We start from the raw sequence: 20,054 nt of genomic DNA on the forward strand, positions 1-20,054 counted from the left end.
TTTCTGTACCAAAAATGGCATTTGCAAGAGGAGGTAGGGATGTATCCCCATTTTAAACCTTCTTCTCTCCATTTCTGAACTCGTGATATTGTTTCCATATGGCATCCCAAGGTGTGCTTTGCTGCATCATCACAAATAGTTGCAGGTACAGTCACTAGCAGGGTGATTGTCTGCTCCTTAAATATCTTACCATGCAATGCAATGCATGGTAAAGATGGGGAAATGGTAAGAACACCAGATTCTCCACCTTTCACCACTCCAGATGTTTTGGATTTCATATCCCTCACTATTGGTCATGCTGGCTGAGTCCTCTAGGAACTTAAGCCCCAACACTTTGGAGAACCTAAGGGTGAGAACCATTGATATGGATGACAGGACTAACATCTGGAGCAGTGGTTCCCAACCTTGGGTCCCCAGCTGTTCTTGGACTATATCGCCAAGAAATCCTGGCCAGCAAAGCTAGAGTTGAAGGCTTCTGGGAGCTGTAGTCCAAGAACATTTGGGACCTGCGCTTAGGAATCACTGACCTAAAGCAGCCATTCTCAACATTTTTTTTGCCATAGTCATAAACATAAGGTTGAATCAGGATTGTATAAGTCACATTACCAAACTTATAAGGTGGTGTGTGAACGATAGGTTACCTACCTGTAATTGTAGTTCTTTGAGTGGATCTCTTGGTTCACACTATGGGATAATCCACACATGCGTGGAGCCTTGTTGGAATACTCTAGAATATTCTGACGAGGCTCAGTGCATGTGCGGATTACCCCATAGTGTGATTCACAGAGGCCATGAAGAAGAAGAATGGTTTATAGTCTGTGGCCCCCTTAAAATGAACCAGCCCCTCTCCCCGGGACCATAGAGCCCCTGTTGAGAATGGGTGGTATATAGGCTGCCTTGGAGATGCCAAGACAGAAAAGCTGTTTGGCGTGACTCCCCATGCTTACCAGGATAGTGGTGACAATGAGCGTGGTGTTGAAGAGGCTCTCTGATGCATTAGAAGAAAAGATCTGGTCATCCATGGTAAGTCCTTTGGTAACGTGCCAGTGACCAATCTGCAAAAAGGAAGGAAGGAAGATCAGGACCCATGACATTGACCATGTGAATTACTATCTGCTTCTGCCATATGGCTGCTCTGAAGGACTGCAATTAGGCTGCCAAAGATGGTTGTTGATGCTTCATTAGCTGTACGATGGAGCCCACCAGCAACGCTCTTGTCAGTCAGGCAGAGAAATGGACTGCCATTTGGTTTTGGCAAAGCCAGACAGGCACAAAAATGGAGGGATACAAAAATCTGGCCTTACTAGAGGTGGACAAAAACAGGAGTCAATGCTAAAAAAAAAACACCTTGGTGAGTGGAAAGCTGAGTGGACTACCCAAGAAGGTGGTGGGTTTTTCTTTGTGGGGGTTTGTCCATCTGTAAGGAATACATCAGCTGTGGATCCCTTAACTGTCCGCAGGTTGAACTATGGTGACCACCCGGGGCCCTTCGAGCTCTACAAATCTATGATTCTGTGCCCAGTTCCTGATGATCTTGATCCTGTTATGGCTGGAAGATCAATTAACCCTTTCCAAATGACATCATCCAAGCTAATCAACCCCAACCATTGAACACATTCTAATGCCTGCTCTCTAACCTTACAGGCTATTCTTAATAAAACTAATTTATACTCTCCAGTGGCAGTGGAATGAAGCCATAAATCCTTCCTGACACCCTGGAAGTGTCTAACTTTCCCGTCTGTGTGCTAGAATTATTACAAGATCAAGGAGGCAGTCCTTGGACAGTTGAGTTCCCCAACTCTCCCACTTTTAGTCGCTTCAAAACGGATCTTTATCTTCTTGTGAAAGGTGATCCTGCTTTACTTCTGACCCCGATTTCTCCTTTTCCAGTGAGATATCAAAAGTTTACAGTCAGTTCAGGTGCACTGCTGTGGGGCTAAGCTTGCTTGATCAGAACAAAGCTCTTTGAACTGCAATTCAACTCTGCCACAAGCTTCGTTGATGGTTGCAAGTCGTGACAACTTTATTGTATTGGATCTCCTAGACAGCTCAGATCTGAGGTTTTCCATGGCCTTGGAACTGAGCAAACTAGATACTCAAGTTTGTAATGATAATAATGTCAACGTTTATAAACTTCAAGTGTATAAAGTGCTTTGTATGCATTATCTAAGTATAATACCCAGAATAAACCTACAAAGTAAGCCAACGTATCTGTATATTCAGAAGTCGGAAAGACTAGAACTGATCATGAATAGCTTGCTGAAGGTGAACTCACAGAAGAGATTCAATGCAGGGACTCAGTCTCTGAGCCACTCTGCTACAGCAGCCCTCCTTCAACATTTATGTGAGGTAGCTAGCTAGTAAATAGAGCTAAATATAAGCAGAAAAACATGTCTACAGATAGCACAGTTGAAAATGTGTCACTATTAAGCATTATCTAATAATACACATCTCCTCCCCAAGTGTGGCACAGTGGCCAAGAGGCCGGGCTATAAAATCAGGACCTTGGCTTCAGATTCCCAAATGACACTCAGTAAGCCAGCCTTTTGCAGCCTCCATCTACAACAGTGCTTCCTCATCTTGGGTGCCCAGATGTTCTTGGGCTACAACTCCCAGAAATCCTGGCCAGCAAGGCAAGTGGTGAAGGCTTCCTGGAGTTTCAGTCTCAGAACATCTAGGGACCCCAGGTTGAGAATCATTGGTCCACAAGCTGAGCATAATAAGAGGTACTGACATGCCATACAGAGTTCTCATGAGGTGCGTGGAAGTGTTTTGAACACTGAGCAAGCACTAAGCAAAGGGCAATGGCTCTTTTTATTATCATTATTAAGAACCATCCTTTTAATATCTATTTAAGAGTACTGTATTGTGAATGAATACTGTACAGATATTTCAATACTAGCAGATTCAGCTTGTGTGCTGCGCGGATAGGGCATGCCCCCCAGGTATTCACAGGTGCATGTTTTGGGAAGAGGAGAGACAGAATTGTCAAAGCCTAAAGGCTTTTATTATTGACAGGTGCTATTCACTTGCATCTTATCCACTCACTGCCAAGTTTCTTAATGCTCTTGTTCATCAAACATACAGGCAGGCACAAAAGGGCTATTTCCATTCCGTCTGCGTACGGTGTGTTATAGCTCATGCAATAATGCTCAGATATTGTTCAAACTGGAGCCTTCGTAGCACTGCCCGGGCCTCTGCAACAGATGGTTGAGAAGATGCCTTAATTCAGGCTGAGAAATGAGGCAAATCCATCATCTTACAGGGACTGGAAGTTGTCAGCGAGGCTCAATAAAGCTTCCAAACACCAGACCCAAATGACTCCCGTTTTGGTCCTGTGGTTGCCAATGCCTTACACCCTTCTTCCCACCCCCAGGCCCAGCAAAACAGAGGCACAACCCAGGCCATATGTTTTCTAGATCTCTTGCATCCTCATGATTGCAACAAGTGTTCAGGCTAGTACAGAAGAGAAACTTAACCTTGCTTTCAGTTCCAATATCATCACTTACCCTGGAGCACTTTTCTAATAGCACGCTAATTCATTACGCCATAGAAACCCCTTGTAAGAGGAGGGAAGGATGTTGTTCCCTGGCAGATGGAGAGAGGACTCATCTCAGGGTCATGATTTCTGAACAACAGTCAAAGAAAAGATTGCAACCAGCCTCTCTCAGCACTAGAGAGTATGCCCTGGAATCGACAGAACAGCCACTCGGTTTGGCCGGTGCATATCTCCCAACATACACCCTCTTCAGCCACTTAAAATCCCACTTCAGTTTAATGCAATAATCACTTTAAGTGGAATTCTAACTGGTTTAAGTGAGCATGTAATAATACAGCGGTCTGGTGTAACTAGACTGGTGTTAACTACACTGGAGGAAAGTTTCCTGAAGAGGTCAAAAGAAATGTCTTTTCAGATGTGAATTGAGGGCTAAAAAGATCCCTTCTCATACCTTTCCTTAGAACCATGACTCCCAACCTCGGGTTCCACAGATATTCTTAAACGAAAACTCCCAGAAATCCTGCCCAGCACAGCTCGTGGTGAAGACTTCTGGGAGTTTTAGTCCAAGAACATCTGGAGGACCCATGGTTGGGAACCACTGCCCTCAGATGAGAAATGTATGTACTCCGACACAGAACATCATACGCAGTGTGGAACCCAAGTCCTAAAGGATCTCCTGCTTTCATATGAACACACAGCCATTCCCCTCATGGAACTAAGAAACTGCTCCAGATTTCTCTGCTAGAAGTCCATCAGCTGTACTGGAGACACGGACTAAGCCCTATGAGGAAAGACTGAAAGCACTGAGTATGTTTAGCCTTGAGAAAAGAAGACTGAGGAGAGAGAGGATAGCACAACCTGTTCTCGATCATCCCAAAGTGCAGGATATGTCATCATGGGCTCAAGCGACAGGAGGCCGGATTTGGGCTGGATATCATGAAAACTTCTGAACTGTTAAACGATGGGACCCATGACCTTGGAAGGAGGTAAGTGCTCCAGCGCTGGAAGCATTCAAGAGGAAATTAGACAACCACCATCTGTGTGATCTGCTTTGATTTGGATTCCTGCCTTGAATAGGGGGCTAGACTAAATGACCTCATAGGCCCCTTCCAACTCCATTATTCAATATTCTGTGATTCAGTGGTGGCATCCTGGCTTTCGATTGTGACCTCTTGACCACACCTTCTGTTGAGCTGAATCAGCCCTTATGATTTTGCAGCCGCATCTGAAGGAGAATGTGTCACTACATGGATTGAAAGGAGTGGATGGAATAGGTAACAGTGCAAGCAGATTTATTGTGGACTGACCTGGCATGAGCAGATCAGAAAGTTGGCTGGCAAGGTTACCTCTGAAAGGTGAGCACATCATGAGAAGTTTAATATCTATTAAACTTCAGGAGTATGCTGAAGTGGTGCTTTGCCATTTCAGAGCTTGAAGATCCATTCTCTCTCTCTCTCTCTCTCTCTCTCTCTCTCTCTCTAAATTAAAACTCCAGGAATCTTACAACCAGTGTAAAGTTTTGGGGACTGTGTCCCAGTGTCCCAGTAGAGTAACTCTTGCAAGCTTCAATAACTTGGCAGAAGAGAAAGCCAGACAAATCTACCTGTGCTGACTACATTATACAGCCAGCTGTTAGCGAACCATGGAGGAGGTTATTGGGAGCAATTCTGTATCAGTAATAATGAATAGAGGGAGGGATTATTTTGGAAGGAGGACAGGTTATTACAGGATCCTTTCACTCTTGGACCACCACTGAAGAAAGTACTGTACTAAATTTATCTTTTATGTATTTCAATGCATTTAGACAAAACAAAACAAAACACAAAATAAAACAGAACCAGGCCACAAATACTCCATCAAAACCTCTCAGCAATCCTGGCACCTACTCCATATGTCAGACCACCTCTGTCACCCCTTTACTAAAGATGGAAAGAGGCTCACAATCATTTGTATGCCCCAAAACCACCCACAAATGTGACTGTTTCTCCAGGGAGCTTTCTTGGTTATCTTGCAACTGCCACGTGCTATAACCGGGCACTTCCCTTGTCTAGCAATAACCAGTCCTCCACGATCCATTATTCACTTGAACAAATCCTCTCCCAGACCCCATCCAGCTGTTTAGTGATAGATTAACTTTAATTCTGACAACTCTATAATCTCTTCTTTCCCTGCTGGTTTCCTGAAATTAATTGGCTACCACAGCTGCCTCCTCTGACATGAGAGTGGATGGGTCCCTTGCTTCTGAGGCAGGGCCAAGACAAAATACGTCAAGGCATCAAGGTTGATCCACCTCATGCTGTGCTCAGAGCTGACCCTCTCGATGGCATGATAACGGTACTAATCATCTCCAACCGTTCCCCTGTGTCTGATGTCAAATACTTCAGAGGAGACCAGAGTAGCAGACCTTCTCTCAGCTGGTGAAGAAAGCAGGAAAGCTAGACATTATATTCAGCACACAAGTTGCTCATTCACTCACCTGAAACTTCTAAAGCTTCCACCTGCCCGAAGGCCAAGAAAGCTGAGAAGGATAAAATACACACAAACGCACAAGGGGAAGAGTCTGAATTTTCCCTGGAATCAAAAACGGCAAAAATGAGGTCATCGTACTTTCGCCACATTGTGAGAAGGTGAGACTCACTGGAAGAGACAATAATGCTAGAAGTAGTTGAAGGCAGCGGGAAGAGCAGAAGACCCAAGATGAGACGGATTGATTTTCTACAGGAACCACAGCCTTGGGTTTACAAGAACAGAACAGAACTGTTAAGCCAGGACAGCTCTGGAGGTCACTCATTCGTATCAGAAACCACTGTTCAGGTTGTTGCTTGAGTGCCATGCATTTGACCTTGACAGCAACACAACTTTGAGATGACTTGACAGCAGGTAACAAGAACAAGGGGAAAGAGAAGATTCAGCTTGCATTTTCCATCAGTTGTTTCTCTCATCTGGCCAAGTTTCTCATTTTCTTCCTCCTTCCAAACTCTTGGTGACAATTAAGAGCATCAGGAGTTCAATGGGACTTGGGAGAGTTTGGAAACATAGCACAGCAGAGATCACACATGTATGTTATGTGCTGTCAAATCACATCTGACTTATGGTCACCCTTAAAAGGGTTCTTAAGGTATGTGAGATATTTAAGGAGTAGTTTTACCAGTGCCACACACACCCCATGAGTTTCCATGGCTGAGTGGGGATTCAAACCCAAGTCTCCTGAGTCCTAGCCTGTTACTCCTTCCAAAACATCACTTTGTTCCTAAGACTTCACACAGGAGGATGGATGTCCCACAAAGGAAGTGTCCTGGGGTGGGGTTTTCTTATCAGAGATCCTAATCTGTTTATTATTTAAATACACACAGGCAGGAACACTGGATTGTACTATGTCGGTAAATGATGCTAAAACATCACTATGCAACTTTGTCCCACCACCTCTTCCTTGGCAAAAAAAAAAACTGTGCAGGTGACAAAGCCGTGGAAGAGAGAGGAAGATGTTTACTCCTCTCCATGCCTTTTTCTTACTTGAAATTTCGCTCCCTGCTCAGCTGCTGTCTTTCCCAAGTATCTGCCCATGGGACAAATCATAACTCTGGAGGGATGTGCAGCTTGAAAATTGGGAGACAGGATGAATAATTTCCGTCTTTTCCAGTTTGAGGGTGCTGATAAGACGCGGCCCCCTCTATACTTGTTTTAAAAGTATAACAAGATACCTGATCATGGATCTTGTGCGGTCACACATCTTTTTCCACTGGGAAGATATGCAGGGAGAGAGAAAAGAGAGAAGGGAGAGAAATCACTGATGGAGAAAGTCATCAAATAACTCCTCCTTCAGGGTGCCTGGGATTTCTCTCCCTCCTGGTCGTCTGTGCCTGATAGCGCAGACACCTGCAGAATGCTTAAGAGACAGCCCATTGATATGGAGAGAGAGTGATGCACAGCCTAGCTACAAGTTCATCCTTTCCCCGTTGCCTCTTTCTTTTTCAAGATAAATCTTGGCCATGGTGGAACCTTGGAGTATTGTGTACAGTTCTGGTTGCTGCACCACAAAAAAGGCATTGTGGAACTGGAAAAGGTGCAGAAGAGAGCACCTCCCTGATAAGGAATGGCTACAGAGTTTGGGGCTCTTTAGTCTAAAGAAAAGGCACCTAAGGGGGGATATGATTGAGATGTATCAAATGATGCATGGGATGGATCAAGGGGATAGAGGGAAGCTCTTTCCCCTCTCACGCAAGACCAGAACCAGGGAGTGTCCAATTGAGTGTTGGGAGAGGGAGAACAGACAAAAGACAATTATTTCTTTACCCAGTGTGTTGTTATTATGTGGAACTCCTTGCCACAGGATGTGGTGATGGCATCTAGCCTAGATACCTTTAAAAGGGGATTGGAGAGATTCCTGGAGGAGAAGTCCATTGCAGGTGACAAGCCATGATGGGGATGTATAATCTCCAGGCATAAAAGGAAGGAACCTCAAGATGCCAGATGCAGGGGAAGGGGGGGGGGGTCAGGAGACTGTTATATCTAGTGGTCTCGTAGGCTCCCAGAGGCATCTGGTGGGGCCACTGTGAGATACAGGGAGCTGGACTAGAGGGGCCCTTGGCCTGATCCAGCACATGACTCTTCTTGTGTTCTTTACTAGGCCCCAGATGTGGATCCAACAAACTCTTCTACCAAAGATGGAGCTTTGTCAGGGTCTTTGGAAAGGCTGGGCCAGACCTCGCTTCCACAGCTGCTGCCAGTTAGAGATGGCAGTCCTGGGCTTCAAGGGTCTGAATCAGGAGGGCAGCAGCTTTTGATGGCGCAATTCGAGGCAGGCAACAGATTACAGCAGAGTATGATGAGGGACAAGCTGTCATGGCTGCCAGCCTCTCTCTGGGCCCAAATCCAAGTGCTGGCTCTAACCTATAAAGCCCTAAACAGCTTGGGCCCAAACGATCTCGAGGACCACATCTCCCTTTATGAACCTGTTCGAGTGATCAGAGCCTCAGGGGTGGCCTCTCTCTTGGCCCCATCACCTGCACAGGTGACTTTGATGGAGACACAGGAGACGGCCTTCTCTGGCGCTGCCCCCAGACTTTGGAACTCCCTTCCACTGGAGGACCAGTCTTTGCTGTCCTCCCACAAGCAGGCAAAGACCTTTCTCTTCAGGCAAGCTCCTTCTTGAGTGACCGGCTACCTGAGTGGCATTTTTTAATGGATGGTCACACCTTCCTGCTTTGGATGTGTTCATGGTGTTCCTTTTGTTGGCTGTCTTTTAGTGGGGTATTTCTTTGATCCTTGTCAGTATTCGTACACTTACTGTTTTTAGCTTTAAATATTGTCTTCTAATGACGTCAGCTGCCTTGGGTCCTTCTTAAGGAGAACGGTGGGGTAAACGTATTTTAAATAAATAAATCATCAGTGGTTGTTACATGGATCCTGCAGCATCAAAGGCAGTAGGCGGACGGATGCCAAATCCCTGGAGGGGACAGGCAAGAATCCACAGAGGCTCCTGCCCTGAAATCCTGCTTATAGGTTTCTCAAAGGCATCTGGCTGGCCACTATGGAAACCAGACGACATTCTTAGAAGTTCACCCTGCTGGCTTTCATCCTTCAGCTAATGGCAGGGACCCAATTAGCCAAAGGCTCTCAATTGGGCAGAAAGCCTGCGAGGGGAGCATTCCAGCAGACATGACATGCTTGAGTGGGTTAATAAGTGCCTAAGCAAATCCTGAATCTCAGCTGAGCAAGCAAACTCTCGACATCCTTCTCCACAAAGAGGCACTAATGCCTGTCTTCCCTAACGGGTCTCCCAGGCACTGTAAAGCACAAGTCTTGTTATAAATATCTCTCTATCTCCTGACTAATGATTTGGCATTCCACAGCACCCTGCATCCCCAAAGTTGCAATGGGTACCGAGGAGAGATGACCCTGCAGCTTCTGTGCCTTCTAGACACCAAAACCCCATCTCCCATCTCTCTTGCCCGCAAGCCACGCTGTGCAGAGGCAGCCTTGAATATGCATACATGGGAGGATTTGCAGGAGGACGGCCGATGCCGCCTGAAATGAAGGTAAATTTATTTTGTGCTCCCGGCACATTTATCACGGCAGCTTCTCCCTCCTCCAAATTGGGGGGAAAGGGAAAAAAAGCAATTATCACTTGCTTTTGAAGATCTTTGTCATTGGCAACAGAAAAAAAAGAGAGAGAGAGAGAGCGCGGGGAGGGAAACTATTCTGGCGCAAGATACAGGCAGGCAATCAAGGAAGCAGCTCCTTATCAGTTCAAAGAGAAGGGAATAGAATCTAGTGCAAAAAATACTAATACAGATGTGGCAGCAGAAATCCTGGCCGGGAACCTGCAGAAAAGATACTGGAACCTCTTCAAATGTCATGGTTTTGGGGGGGGGAGGTGGAAAATGCAATTTTTAACCTCCAAAAAGCTTCAGGACAGCCCTCTACTTTGAGCCACTGCCAAGTGTGCTTGCCTGTAACTCCCTCAATTGGCCAGGCTTGCTGGTGGGGCGGGTGGGTGATGGGGTTTGTAAGCCACTAGGAAACTATCAGTGGGGATGATAAAATCTGTAGTTAGGAAGGTTCCCATCTGTGAAGGCTGTGGCAGTAACGTCATTTGGGACTGCTCAATAGAAACCAGAAATCAATACGACAAATCTTAAATGGTTCTGATGCCAGGCTTCTGGTCTCCTGGGCCACTGCAGCGGTTGGTTTGTACCGTAACACAAACATGCAGCTTATCACAAAGTTCAGGTCAATAATGGAAACCTTATTTTTTGGACTTCTTCTTTGGAAGTGTAGTCTTCTTTCTGGCTCTGGGTGGATTCTGTCCATCCACATGCAGGAAAAAAAATCACACCTTATTCTGTTGTTCAGGGGGATCCTTGTACAGGAGATGTACGGCTCCATAAGGGCAGGACCATACATGACACCCCAGCTAAGATGGCACAGACTTTGAAGAGCTTAGCACTGGGATTCGGAAAGGAATGGATGTCCTCTGCCTCTTCCCTATCAAAGTTAAGGTAAGTAGTTTCCACCTTGCCAAGGAGAGAGAGAAGGGCTGCTTTTTGTGTGGCCCGAGAATCCCCTTCCCCCAAATGCAGAGGAGACTAAATAAAAATGACTAAATAAAAAGCCACGCTGGGACCTGCTATGTAAATATATTAAATATTAAATCACTTAATGCTGTAGGCTTCTCTGGCCAGCAGCACCAAGAACGGGAATGAACAGCCTTAAGCAGCGCTGATTCGCTTGCTGCTTCCCATTTGGATCAGCTTCAAGATCTGCTAAATTTCCTATCAGAGCTGATAAATGAGAAGCCCTGGCAACTGAGGGAGAGGCAACCAGAGAGAGCAAGAACGAGCGAGCGAGAATACGAGAGCCCATCAGGGAACAAGCAGATTGAAAAGTGTAACAAACAATGCGTTGAACCGTCTCGGGTAGCAGTTGGTTAATTTGACTCTTGGGGAATGGGTGGTCTCTGGGCCATAAGATGTCAAGATTCCCCAGAGATAAGCTGCAGTGGGTTGAGCCAAACAATTTTTAATTACATCAGTTTTAAAGTAATAACACTGAAATTTCACCCAGGATTGACTAGGAAGGAAAAAGAAACAAAAGGAATGGATCAATCATGTCCCCTAAATTAAGACTGCCATTCAGTTTTGACTCAATGAAAAGAGAAAGGGTGCTTTCACGCCTCCTGAATTTTCGGGTGCTTTTGTGCCGGATTATCAATGGAGCATCTGTATACTAGAGGGAGGGACATTTCCATTCAGACAACATATTTAAAGATGTTCCTTTTGTGCTTTTTTCTTCTTCTTTTTGTCCAGGGCCCTTCTCTCAATTTTAGAGACAGATCTCATGTTATGTAAAGTTTTCAGTCTGCCAGATCACACCATTCTTTCCCCTGTTGTCTAGACAGCTTTCCCACTCTCCACACAAACCATCAACACCTTCAGCCTGACATGGCAGGTCAGAAAGACATACAAAGATCACCTTGCTCACATTTGTTTCTGCTAATTCACTCAGAACTGACAGATTCCTAAGTTAGAATAAGACTGTATTTGCGAAGGCTTTCACGGCCAGGATCTAATGGTTGTTGTGGGTTGTCCTCTGAAGATGCCCATGGCCACAGACACTGGTGAAACGTTAGGAAGAACAACCTTCAGAACATGGCCAAAGAGCCTGAAAAACCCACAACAACCATTATAATAAGACTACTCTTCTGTCCTGCACCATGCCACACTGAAGGATTTGATGGCATGATTGAATGGTATCCCACCCATGTTTGTGTGGATGGAAGCATGTTCACATAGAAGATGGCTGGATTGAAACCTTACATCTACCATGCAGTTTTCGTGGGCTGTCTCGTTCAAGATTTCTGTCCACCACCCCATTTAATGAGACCTTCTGCAGAGCAGGGGTGGAGATGTTGACTTGGGACTTGTTTTCTATCCTCTTGCTCAGGCACTGGCTCAGAAGCCATATGTCTCTCCAAGTGGTTTTCATCCAGTGAGAAATAGGATGAAGGATGAGATCAACATCTGTTCTTAATGTGTGCATGAAACCCAGTCTTCCATGTGAAGGTGAGAAGTACTCAACCGGGCTGCGGGAACTATCCCATGAAGATTTCTTTCATAGGTAGCCTCATATGACACCACTGAACAGAGCAAATAAGCAGAAATTTGGCCCATGCCATCCTGCATGGGCACACAGACACACATTATCAAAGCTCCTGAAACAGAGCTTCCAGTACTGCTTTCAGTACCATGGACAGCTTCCTTATGCAACCCAAGGTCAAGGTGGGCTGAGAATGGGTGTTGTTTCCATTATTCTCATTGCAGTTTGCAATAAAAAATAACAAAATACAAAATAAATTGCAAATTCAAAGAAGAAAAGATAAAGGCTTCTGCTTACAAAGAAACTGAATCAATCAGAACTGATACGACCCATTCAAAAACAAAAAAACAAAAAAGACATTTCCACTCGCTGCCTGACAGTCAGTCAAGAAAGCACCGAGCAAGCATCCCAAGGGAATAAGTTCCATAGTTAGGATGCCACCTCTAACATTGGGTCTTGTATTCACTTCTTCGCATGGTTTAGATGGTGACGCACAAGCAAAAGAGCTTACTCATATTACCTTAACATTTGGGGTGCATGGGGGAGAACACTCAATGCACAGGAAGAAAGCACTGCATCCTTGCTGCTCCCTGTCCCTGTAACACCTTCATGCTATTTTACATCTTGACCTAAAGCCTGTTTCTTCTCTTCCTCCCTCCCTGTATTCTCCCTTCTCTATTACTTATGAGCTCAACTGCATTATTTAAGTCACACTAACACCTAACTGCACAGCTCAGAGCTCGTGTTTATTCAGCAGTTTGAATATGTAAAGCAATAGAACGTCGTTATTAATAATTTGAAAGGCTCTGAAGGCATGGAGGCAACGGTTTGAACACAAAATGAGAGGCTGCGTCTCGCTGACTGACAGGCCACCAGGGAAGAAGACAGACAGGAAGGCAGACGGAAGGCGGTTGCTGAAAGGCATGGCTACCAGCCACGTGGCCCCTTTATCAAAAGCCTCCCTGAGTGTTGGTATGATTTGGCCCAGGGATGTTCAGTAACGGTTAATCAAGGCATCAGGTTGATTGTGGGGCAGGGGGGTGACCCATTCTGTGTCTGGAGTTGCCTGGCAAAGAGATACCTCGGGAGTTGCAACCGCTTCAGATGGATCTTGCTATGAAGCTCGGGGCAGGCACCTGGAGGGGCCAAGGAGGGCCCTTCTTCCTGTCAAGGCCTGCAATCCCTCTGGGATGAACTGCACCAAGAGGGCAGGCAGCTGGGGTGAAGCAGAAAGAGGTGCCTTCTCTCCGTCCATGCCCTGAAGCTGCCTGGGGAGGCAACCAAATCTTCCTGCAGCATTATCACGAGAACAGAGTTCTCTGCCAGAAACGAGGCAGCAAATCCATTTGTGGGTGAGTGCAAGGCAGACTGAGTGGCACCCCCTTTGCCTCGCATCTTGCAGTCACTTGTTGCTTCACTGACCTCTGAAAGGATTGCCTCACTTCACCTGTCCCTGATGTGGCGGGAGGTACATGAGGTGGGGTGTGGGGAATCAAAACCACGGATGGACTCATTAACGATCAAACCTAGATGGGCCTCAGCTCTCTTCTCTCCTATCAATACCAGTTTCTCCCCCTCCATTTTCTTCTCTCCTCTTTCTCCTCACTCAGTTGGGACAGAGGCCTGAGCTGAGAGCAGGCAGGGGGCTTTTAAAATTAATCCAGAGGGTGCACAGGACCATGAAGCGGGGGCAGCAGGCACCTCATGGTCCCCAGATGGCTCTCTCCTGCTGCTGGGCATGCCCAGGTGCCTCCACCGCTCTTCCACCACTGCCGCTGTGCTGTATCTCAAGCCGCCCTTGCACAGGGGCTCCCAAAGTGGTCCAGCCCACAAAAGTCTCCCTAGGGGCCCATTCTTCCTTCTCTGTTTTTCATACAAAAGGAAGTGTGTCATTGGACAATTTACATATATAGCATGTTTTTCCCTCCACGCAGGAAAAAAAAATTGACTGGTCAAGAGGTGAACATCTTGCCATTTAGGGAAAAAAACCCAGTATGGTTTGACCATTTTATATTGAGGCAAACGCTTGGCCCTTGATCTATCTGGCAGCAATGGTTGCCCAGGGTTTCAGGTAGGAAACACTACTCAGTCCCTATCTATATGGGCCAGGGACTGAACCTGGAAGTGTTTGCATGCAAAGCCAGCCTGGTCACTCAGATACAGCCCCTCCCAAGGATGTTTGTCACAAACCTTCCATGCAACAGATCATTGGACCATCTACCCCTACAATGCTAACGATGATGGGGAAATGCTACCTTGAGCTTTTTGCCCATTAAGGAAGGGGAGGGCAAGACATTTTTTTTGCATTGGGTCCTTTCACATGCAAAGCATGTACTCCGCAGTCCTGGAGCTGCAGCATCTTCCCCTTGCAATGAGCAATTGGTTTTCAAGGCATTTGGTGCTTCGTTGCAAGTGTAGGAAAGCCATAAATCCCAATCCTGACTGCAGAATTCAGCATTCTGAAGATTGCCGCTATTTTCACATCTTTTAAAGGTGAGCTGCCAATTTTTTATGGTTTTGAAGGCAGGGTAGAAAGTCCAGGCAATGAAAAGTGGACTCTTGGAAGCGAAAAGTCATTCAGGGACATTTCTGGTGGTCAAAGAATTAAAGCCCTACCTGGCTCATTGCTTGTTCTGATTATTCACAGATGCAGGAGAAAGTAACACAACTTAAGGAAATGTCACGTTCTTTTCCATAGCCTGCACAGATTGCACACTCCAGGTCTTCTTGACACATAATTTTTCATCTTTCTTTCGGCGTAGAGAGTAACCATTCCATCAAACACCAACACACGTTTTTGCTAAATCCAGAGAAACTTCTGCTGTCTTTACTGACAAAGATATCTCAGTGATCTGAGAGGAACCACCGAGGCCATATGGCCACCCAGGTCTTGTTTTCTCTCCCTGTTTTTCCTCTCCTGGCTCTTGAGTCTGAATATAAACAAGAAGCATCTTTCTCTCTATAAACCCAGAAGGCTAGAAGATTGCTCTTGGTTATAAAAATGAAAGCTAGAGCTTAAATGTGCAGCAAACTGACAGACATGAAGATTTCTAGGGAAGTGTAAGCTCAGTGGCGTAGGAAAAGACAAGAGGGGAAGGGGTTTTCCTAAGAACGAGCCACTTTGACTACATTCTGCTTAAAGGATGATGAGAACGGCAGTGGAATCTTGTGTAATGGAGCCCATTGTACAATTCCATCCCAAAGCCACTCTCTGAAAGACGGTGCTTGTTAAATTGGAAGGATAAAGAGATTCTTGAATAAAAGGAAAGGAAGATGGATCGACGCTGCGGGCCATCATATATTGCTAATTTCACAGATGCACAAGCTGCTATTGCTACTGCTGCTGCTTAATTTATCTCCAGCGGGAAGATTTCTGAGGAGGCCACCCATTTTTTTGTTGGGGTGGAGAAGGAAGGATAAGACCAAGAGAGAAAGAAAAAAGAAATCAAAACAGCCAGCACCCTAGCATTGCTTGTTCATTCCGGGTTGCCGCTACAGAATTCAACTTTGCAAGGAGGGGCATCCCTTCCCTAGGAAAAGTCTTATGCGATGGTTCAGAGAGCACCCCTGTGCTTTACTACAACTGCTAATTGCCTCGTAAGTGCCAGCTTGCCTTTGAGTGCCAGAATCTATCACTGCTCAGTTATGGGATCTCATCACCTGCTGAGGATTTGTACACCCTGGCCTTTCCGACATTCACCTTCCAGTTTGCTTGCAGTAAAGCCATTTGTTTCTCCGAAAAGATAAAACGGGCAGTAAGTGTCGAGTTCAAATGTCGCCTCTGAGATGATCTAATTCTATGGCTGTTGGTACAGCCTTTGTTCTTTTAAATCTGGTCATGCACCCCTCTTCCCTATTAGACATTCCTGGCCTGTCCATACATTCCCTTCACCCTTTATGCTGTTTCCACTACTCGTTCCCCATCTCTTGGCTGCACAGATACTTATCATCCGATACCATACAAACATCTCAAGACTCTCATATTCTCACATTTATTGCAGGAAGATTTTAACTGCAGCTTTTACTGGCTTTCGCTTCCTATCACAGAAAAAAACATATACAGTAGCTCTCTAAGGGAAGGATGGGTAATTTGTAAATGGCTGGGGTTTAATTTTTCACCCCTGGCACAGGAGACAGTAGCTGAACAAAGGGTCAAAAAGAAAATATATATAATTTATTTTTTTAAATCAAAACAGGACACCTATGGGCTTTTTATGTTGCTTGTTTGTTGGGGTGGTTTAAAAACTGAAGGTGCTGAGACTCAATGCCCTCCCACCCATGAAAAAGTTTTGGATCCCTCCAGGAGGAGAGAAGGCAGACGACAGGGTGGGGAGGGGGCTTTCCCAAGTGAGTTGGAGGGGGCTGAAGGAAAAATGCCCCAAGGGCCACACCTAAAAAGCACAAACCACATTTTGCTCATCTCTGTTCTAAGACATCCGTACAAAGTAACACAAATAGGAAGTGTCGAGAGAAATGGAAGAAATTACAGCCTGTTCAACAGCCAACTCCCTCAAGTTCTTCAGAGACTTCTCTGCTCTATGAGAAACAGCCAAAGTGGAGAAAATGGGATTCTCCCCCAGGAAAGCATTCTAAACTCTGAGCATTAGTACCAAAAAGGCTTTTTTTCCCCTCTTGTTGGCACCTCCTCCTCCTTGAACTGCTCCCAGAATATAGAATAGAACCACCAGTACATATGTGTACCCAGATTTGGAGGGAGGAAGGTGAGAAAACCCAATCCTGGAGATTAAAGAACTGACCACCATCTGTAGAGAAGGAAGAAAATTGTCTGGGAAATGTCACAGGATCAACACTGCAATGCTGTGAAGGAAACCAACCTGGACCCAAAGATGAAGCTCAGCAATTAAGAGGTGGGCTGGGCTGGAGTGGAGTTGACATTTCCTTACCTGCCTGAAGCCGTTCTTCGTGTACTGCAGAATTTTCAAGGCGTAATTCGATCGTTGGCCTTTGCTGTTGAATTCTATGTGGCCGGTGAGACCTTCCAATTCTACCTGTCCAAGAGAGGGTGAGTTGCAGCGCCAAATAGGGTCCTGATCCCCTTACAGCCTGGAGCCCAGACAGTTGCACCCTTCCCCCAGTCACCAGAATAAAGAGGATGTTCCAATAATGTGCAGAAAATGCCATTTGTTCCCAATGCGGGACTGAATGCTCCTTTACGCCATACTATACACAGAAAGCTAGCATGTTCTGGGACAAAGACAGGGGAATTTTGACATGAATCAACACTTGTTCATCTGGTCTCTGCTCCCCACTCTCCGATTAAGAACTGGTAAAGACCAACCAAGTGCTTCATGCTATCCTAGCTGTTGACCTGCTTTTCTTCTGCATTTCTGCTGGGACCTTTGTTTCTGTTGTACTGTTATAAACGAGGGGCTAATTGTGTCACATTCAGTCGTGTTGCCTGGGATCTGTGGGGAAGCTGTTACAGGGCTGTGTACTAAAAAGAGTCACACTGTGCCATGTTAAAATGAAGCGCTGTCGTGTAAAAGCCTGGTAAGGTAAGCAAAGCAAAGGACAGTGCTAATTGCTGCCAAATGTGTGAGGCCATTGACAACCAACCTGTGATAAGACTTTTCGCCCAGGAAAATGAGTCCTCCTTTTGAGGAATTCAAAGCAGGCTCATGCCTAAACAAAGTGCATTGTGCAACAGCGCATAAAGTGTACACTGTTCACAAGGAAAAGAAGTAAGTAGGAGAAAGATGCCAGAGATGGACATCAGAGCTATGGAGAGGTGATGGTAAGCAAGGCAAGGAGATATGAAGTCAAGCCATTGCTGGATAGAACTTATGGGTAGAAATTGCAAGGTTTTGGCCGAACATTAGGCATTTTCTCCAGCCAAGGTCCCCTTGAGCTGTTTGACAATGGGGCAGCCTGCCTTTCACTGAAGCCATTCAAACATAGTCTGGACAACCATCCAGAAAAAGGGCTTAATTGCATGATTCCTAAACTGAGTAAGGGTTTGCTTAGAGCAGTGGTTCCCAACCTTGAGTCCCCAGATGTTCTTGGACTATAACTCCCAGAAACCCTGGCCAATACAGCTAGTGGGGAAAGCTTCTGGGAGTTTTAGTCCAGGAACATCTGGAAACCCAAAGGTTGGGAACCACTGGTCTACAGAGTCTCCGACGACTCTTTCAACACTGTAATTGTATGATTATAGAAAACCTGCTTTATCGTAAGCAGATTTCTCATTTCAAACAGCAAACATGAAGTAGGATGCATAGAGCCTAGAGACATGATGGGTTTGGATTACAGCTCCAAGAATCCCCTAGCCAGCAAAACCACCCATATCGAATCCTTTCTCACCATTCTTAGATAGTTCATCAGGCTGGTACCATGCTGCCAGATCTGGGGGGAACCACAGGATAGGGGCTTCACGCCAATCTCCTGGCTTCGGTTCAGCTCTTGCACTGCGCTCACCACGGCATAGACAGCGTCAAACAACAAGGCAGAAGACAGCTGGAAAAAAGGGTCAAAAGAGAGGCAACCAGGAAAGGAAGTGTTATGAGGGCTAGAAACCATGCAAGAGTAATCGAGTATCATATTTTAATACATGCTGGCTGGATAACTCAGTGGTTTAGATCTCTGGCTGTGGAGACAAAGGTTGAGAGTTTGATTCCACAAGGTGCTTCCTGTGGAGTCGATCCAGCCTGGGTGGCCTTGGGCAAGCTGCACAGTCCCAGGACACTCACAGGTGAAAGGAACGGTAAACCACTTCTGACTATTCACTACCTGGAAAACCCTGAAAAGGGTCATCATAAATCAGAATTGACTTGATGACACACCATTACTATTATTATAATAATAATAATACATGATGGACTCCAATTGCACTGAAGACCAAAACAAAACTTAATTTTACAAGTCGGGCAGTTGTTAAAAAGTGCATTAGAGTCTAATCCTTAATGTATTAATGAAAATACTCTGGGCACCAAATGGAAGGTGTTATTCACAGTGTTAAAATAGGGCAGCAGAGGAAAACATCTGTCAGCCAGTTAAAGTCTTTTTCCCAGCTGTGTGAATGTCTAGGTTTGGGAAACCAATGGATCAATGAAATGTAAATCAATGTCTCTTCTGCAAAGTCTCTGTGAAGTCATCTTTTTGATGATCCTGGAATGGGGAGACACGCTTCTCTTACTTTGCATCATTTATGTTTCTGTTTTTACTAATTTGCATATTTTATGCTTTTTCTGCTACTTATGGGGGGGGGGAGAGAATGCTATTCTGGACATCAAAGGCTTGGAGTCTTGAGTTTGCAACAGCAACAATAATAACGTGCAACATGGGCATGGCTAAAACAGGGAACCATTAAGAATAAACCAAATGCTTGATTTTTGCTGCACAAGAACAAGCACCCCAAACCAATGGGAAGAATGTTAGGATCCAAGGAATAAGTGCTAACAGCAAATGTCAACTCTGCCAAGAAAAAGACAAAACTGTGTCACACCTCATCTGTGAATGTCCAAAGACTACAAACACAGATTACAAAATGAGACATGATAGAATGGCAATATTACTGCACTGACCATGATGCAAAAAATATAACTTGCCAGCCTCCAAAAACCTGTGGGAAAATCAGGTAGAGAAGATGTCAGAAAATGACAAAGTCAAGATCTTGTGGGATTGCCAGATCCAAACTGACAGATACTTCTAACATAACACACCAGATATAGTAGTAATAAAATGAAGAAATGTCTGGATAATTGACATTGCAATTCCAGGAGATGCCAGAGTTGAAAATAAAGAACTGGAAAAACTAACGAAGTGCAGAGACTTGGCAATTGAAACATCTCGCCTGTGGATGAAAAAACACTTTGATGGTCCCCATAGTCATTGGGGCTTTGGCAACAATATCAAGAAATTTCACACAGTATTACAAGCAGTTACAGATTCCAGAAATAACACAATCGGAGCTACAAAAAGGACAATATTAGGAAGAGCA

General features: G+C 45.3%; 1 protein-coding gene across 5 annotated transcripts in view; it reads right to left on the minus strand.

Moving 5' to 3' along the window:
* Nucleotides 1–20,054, minus strand: part of GRIK4 (glutamate ionotropic receptor kainate type subunit 4) — a 371,582-nt gene that overhangs the window by 44,790 nt on the left and 306,738 nt on the right. For 4 of the 5 annotated variants that reach the window (XM_020792582.3, XM_072979221.2, XM_078379634.1 and 1 more), the window contains exons 9-11: nt 18,419–18,571; nt 17,002–17,106; nt 948–1,055 (exon numbers count right to left, since the gene is read on the minus strand). In XM_020792582.3, coding sequence (XP_020648241.3) covers nt 948–1,055; nt 17,002–17,106; nt 18,419–18,571 — 366 coding nt within the window. The remainder of the gene's footprint in view (nt 1–947; nt 1,056–17,001; nt 17,107–18,418; nt 18,572–20,054) is intronic. The other variant, XR_013538229.1, reaches the window with a different exon arrangement.

Source organism: Pogona vitticeps, chromosome 8, assembly GCF_051106095.1.
Source record: "Pogona vitticeps strain Pit_001003342236 chromosome 8, PviZW2.1, whole genome shotgun sequence".
NCBI classification, from domain to species: domain Eukaryota; kingdom Metazoa; phylum Chordata; class Lepidosauria; order Squamata; family Agamidae; genus Pogona; species Pogona vitticeps.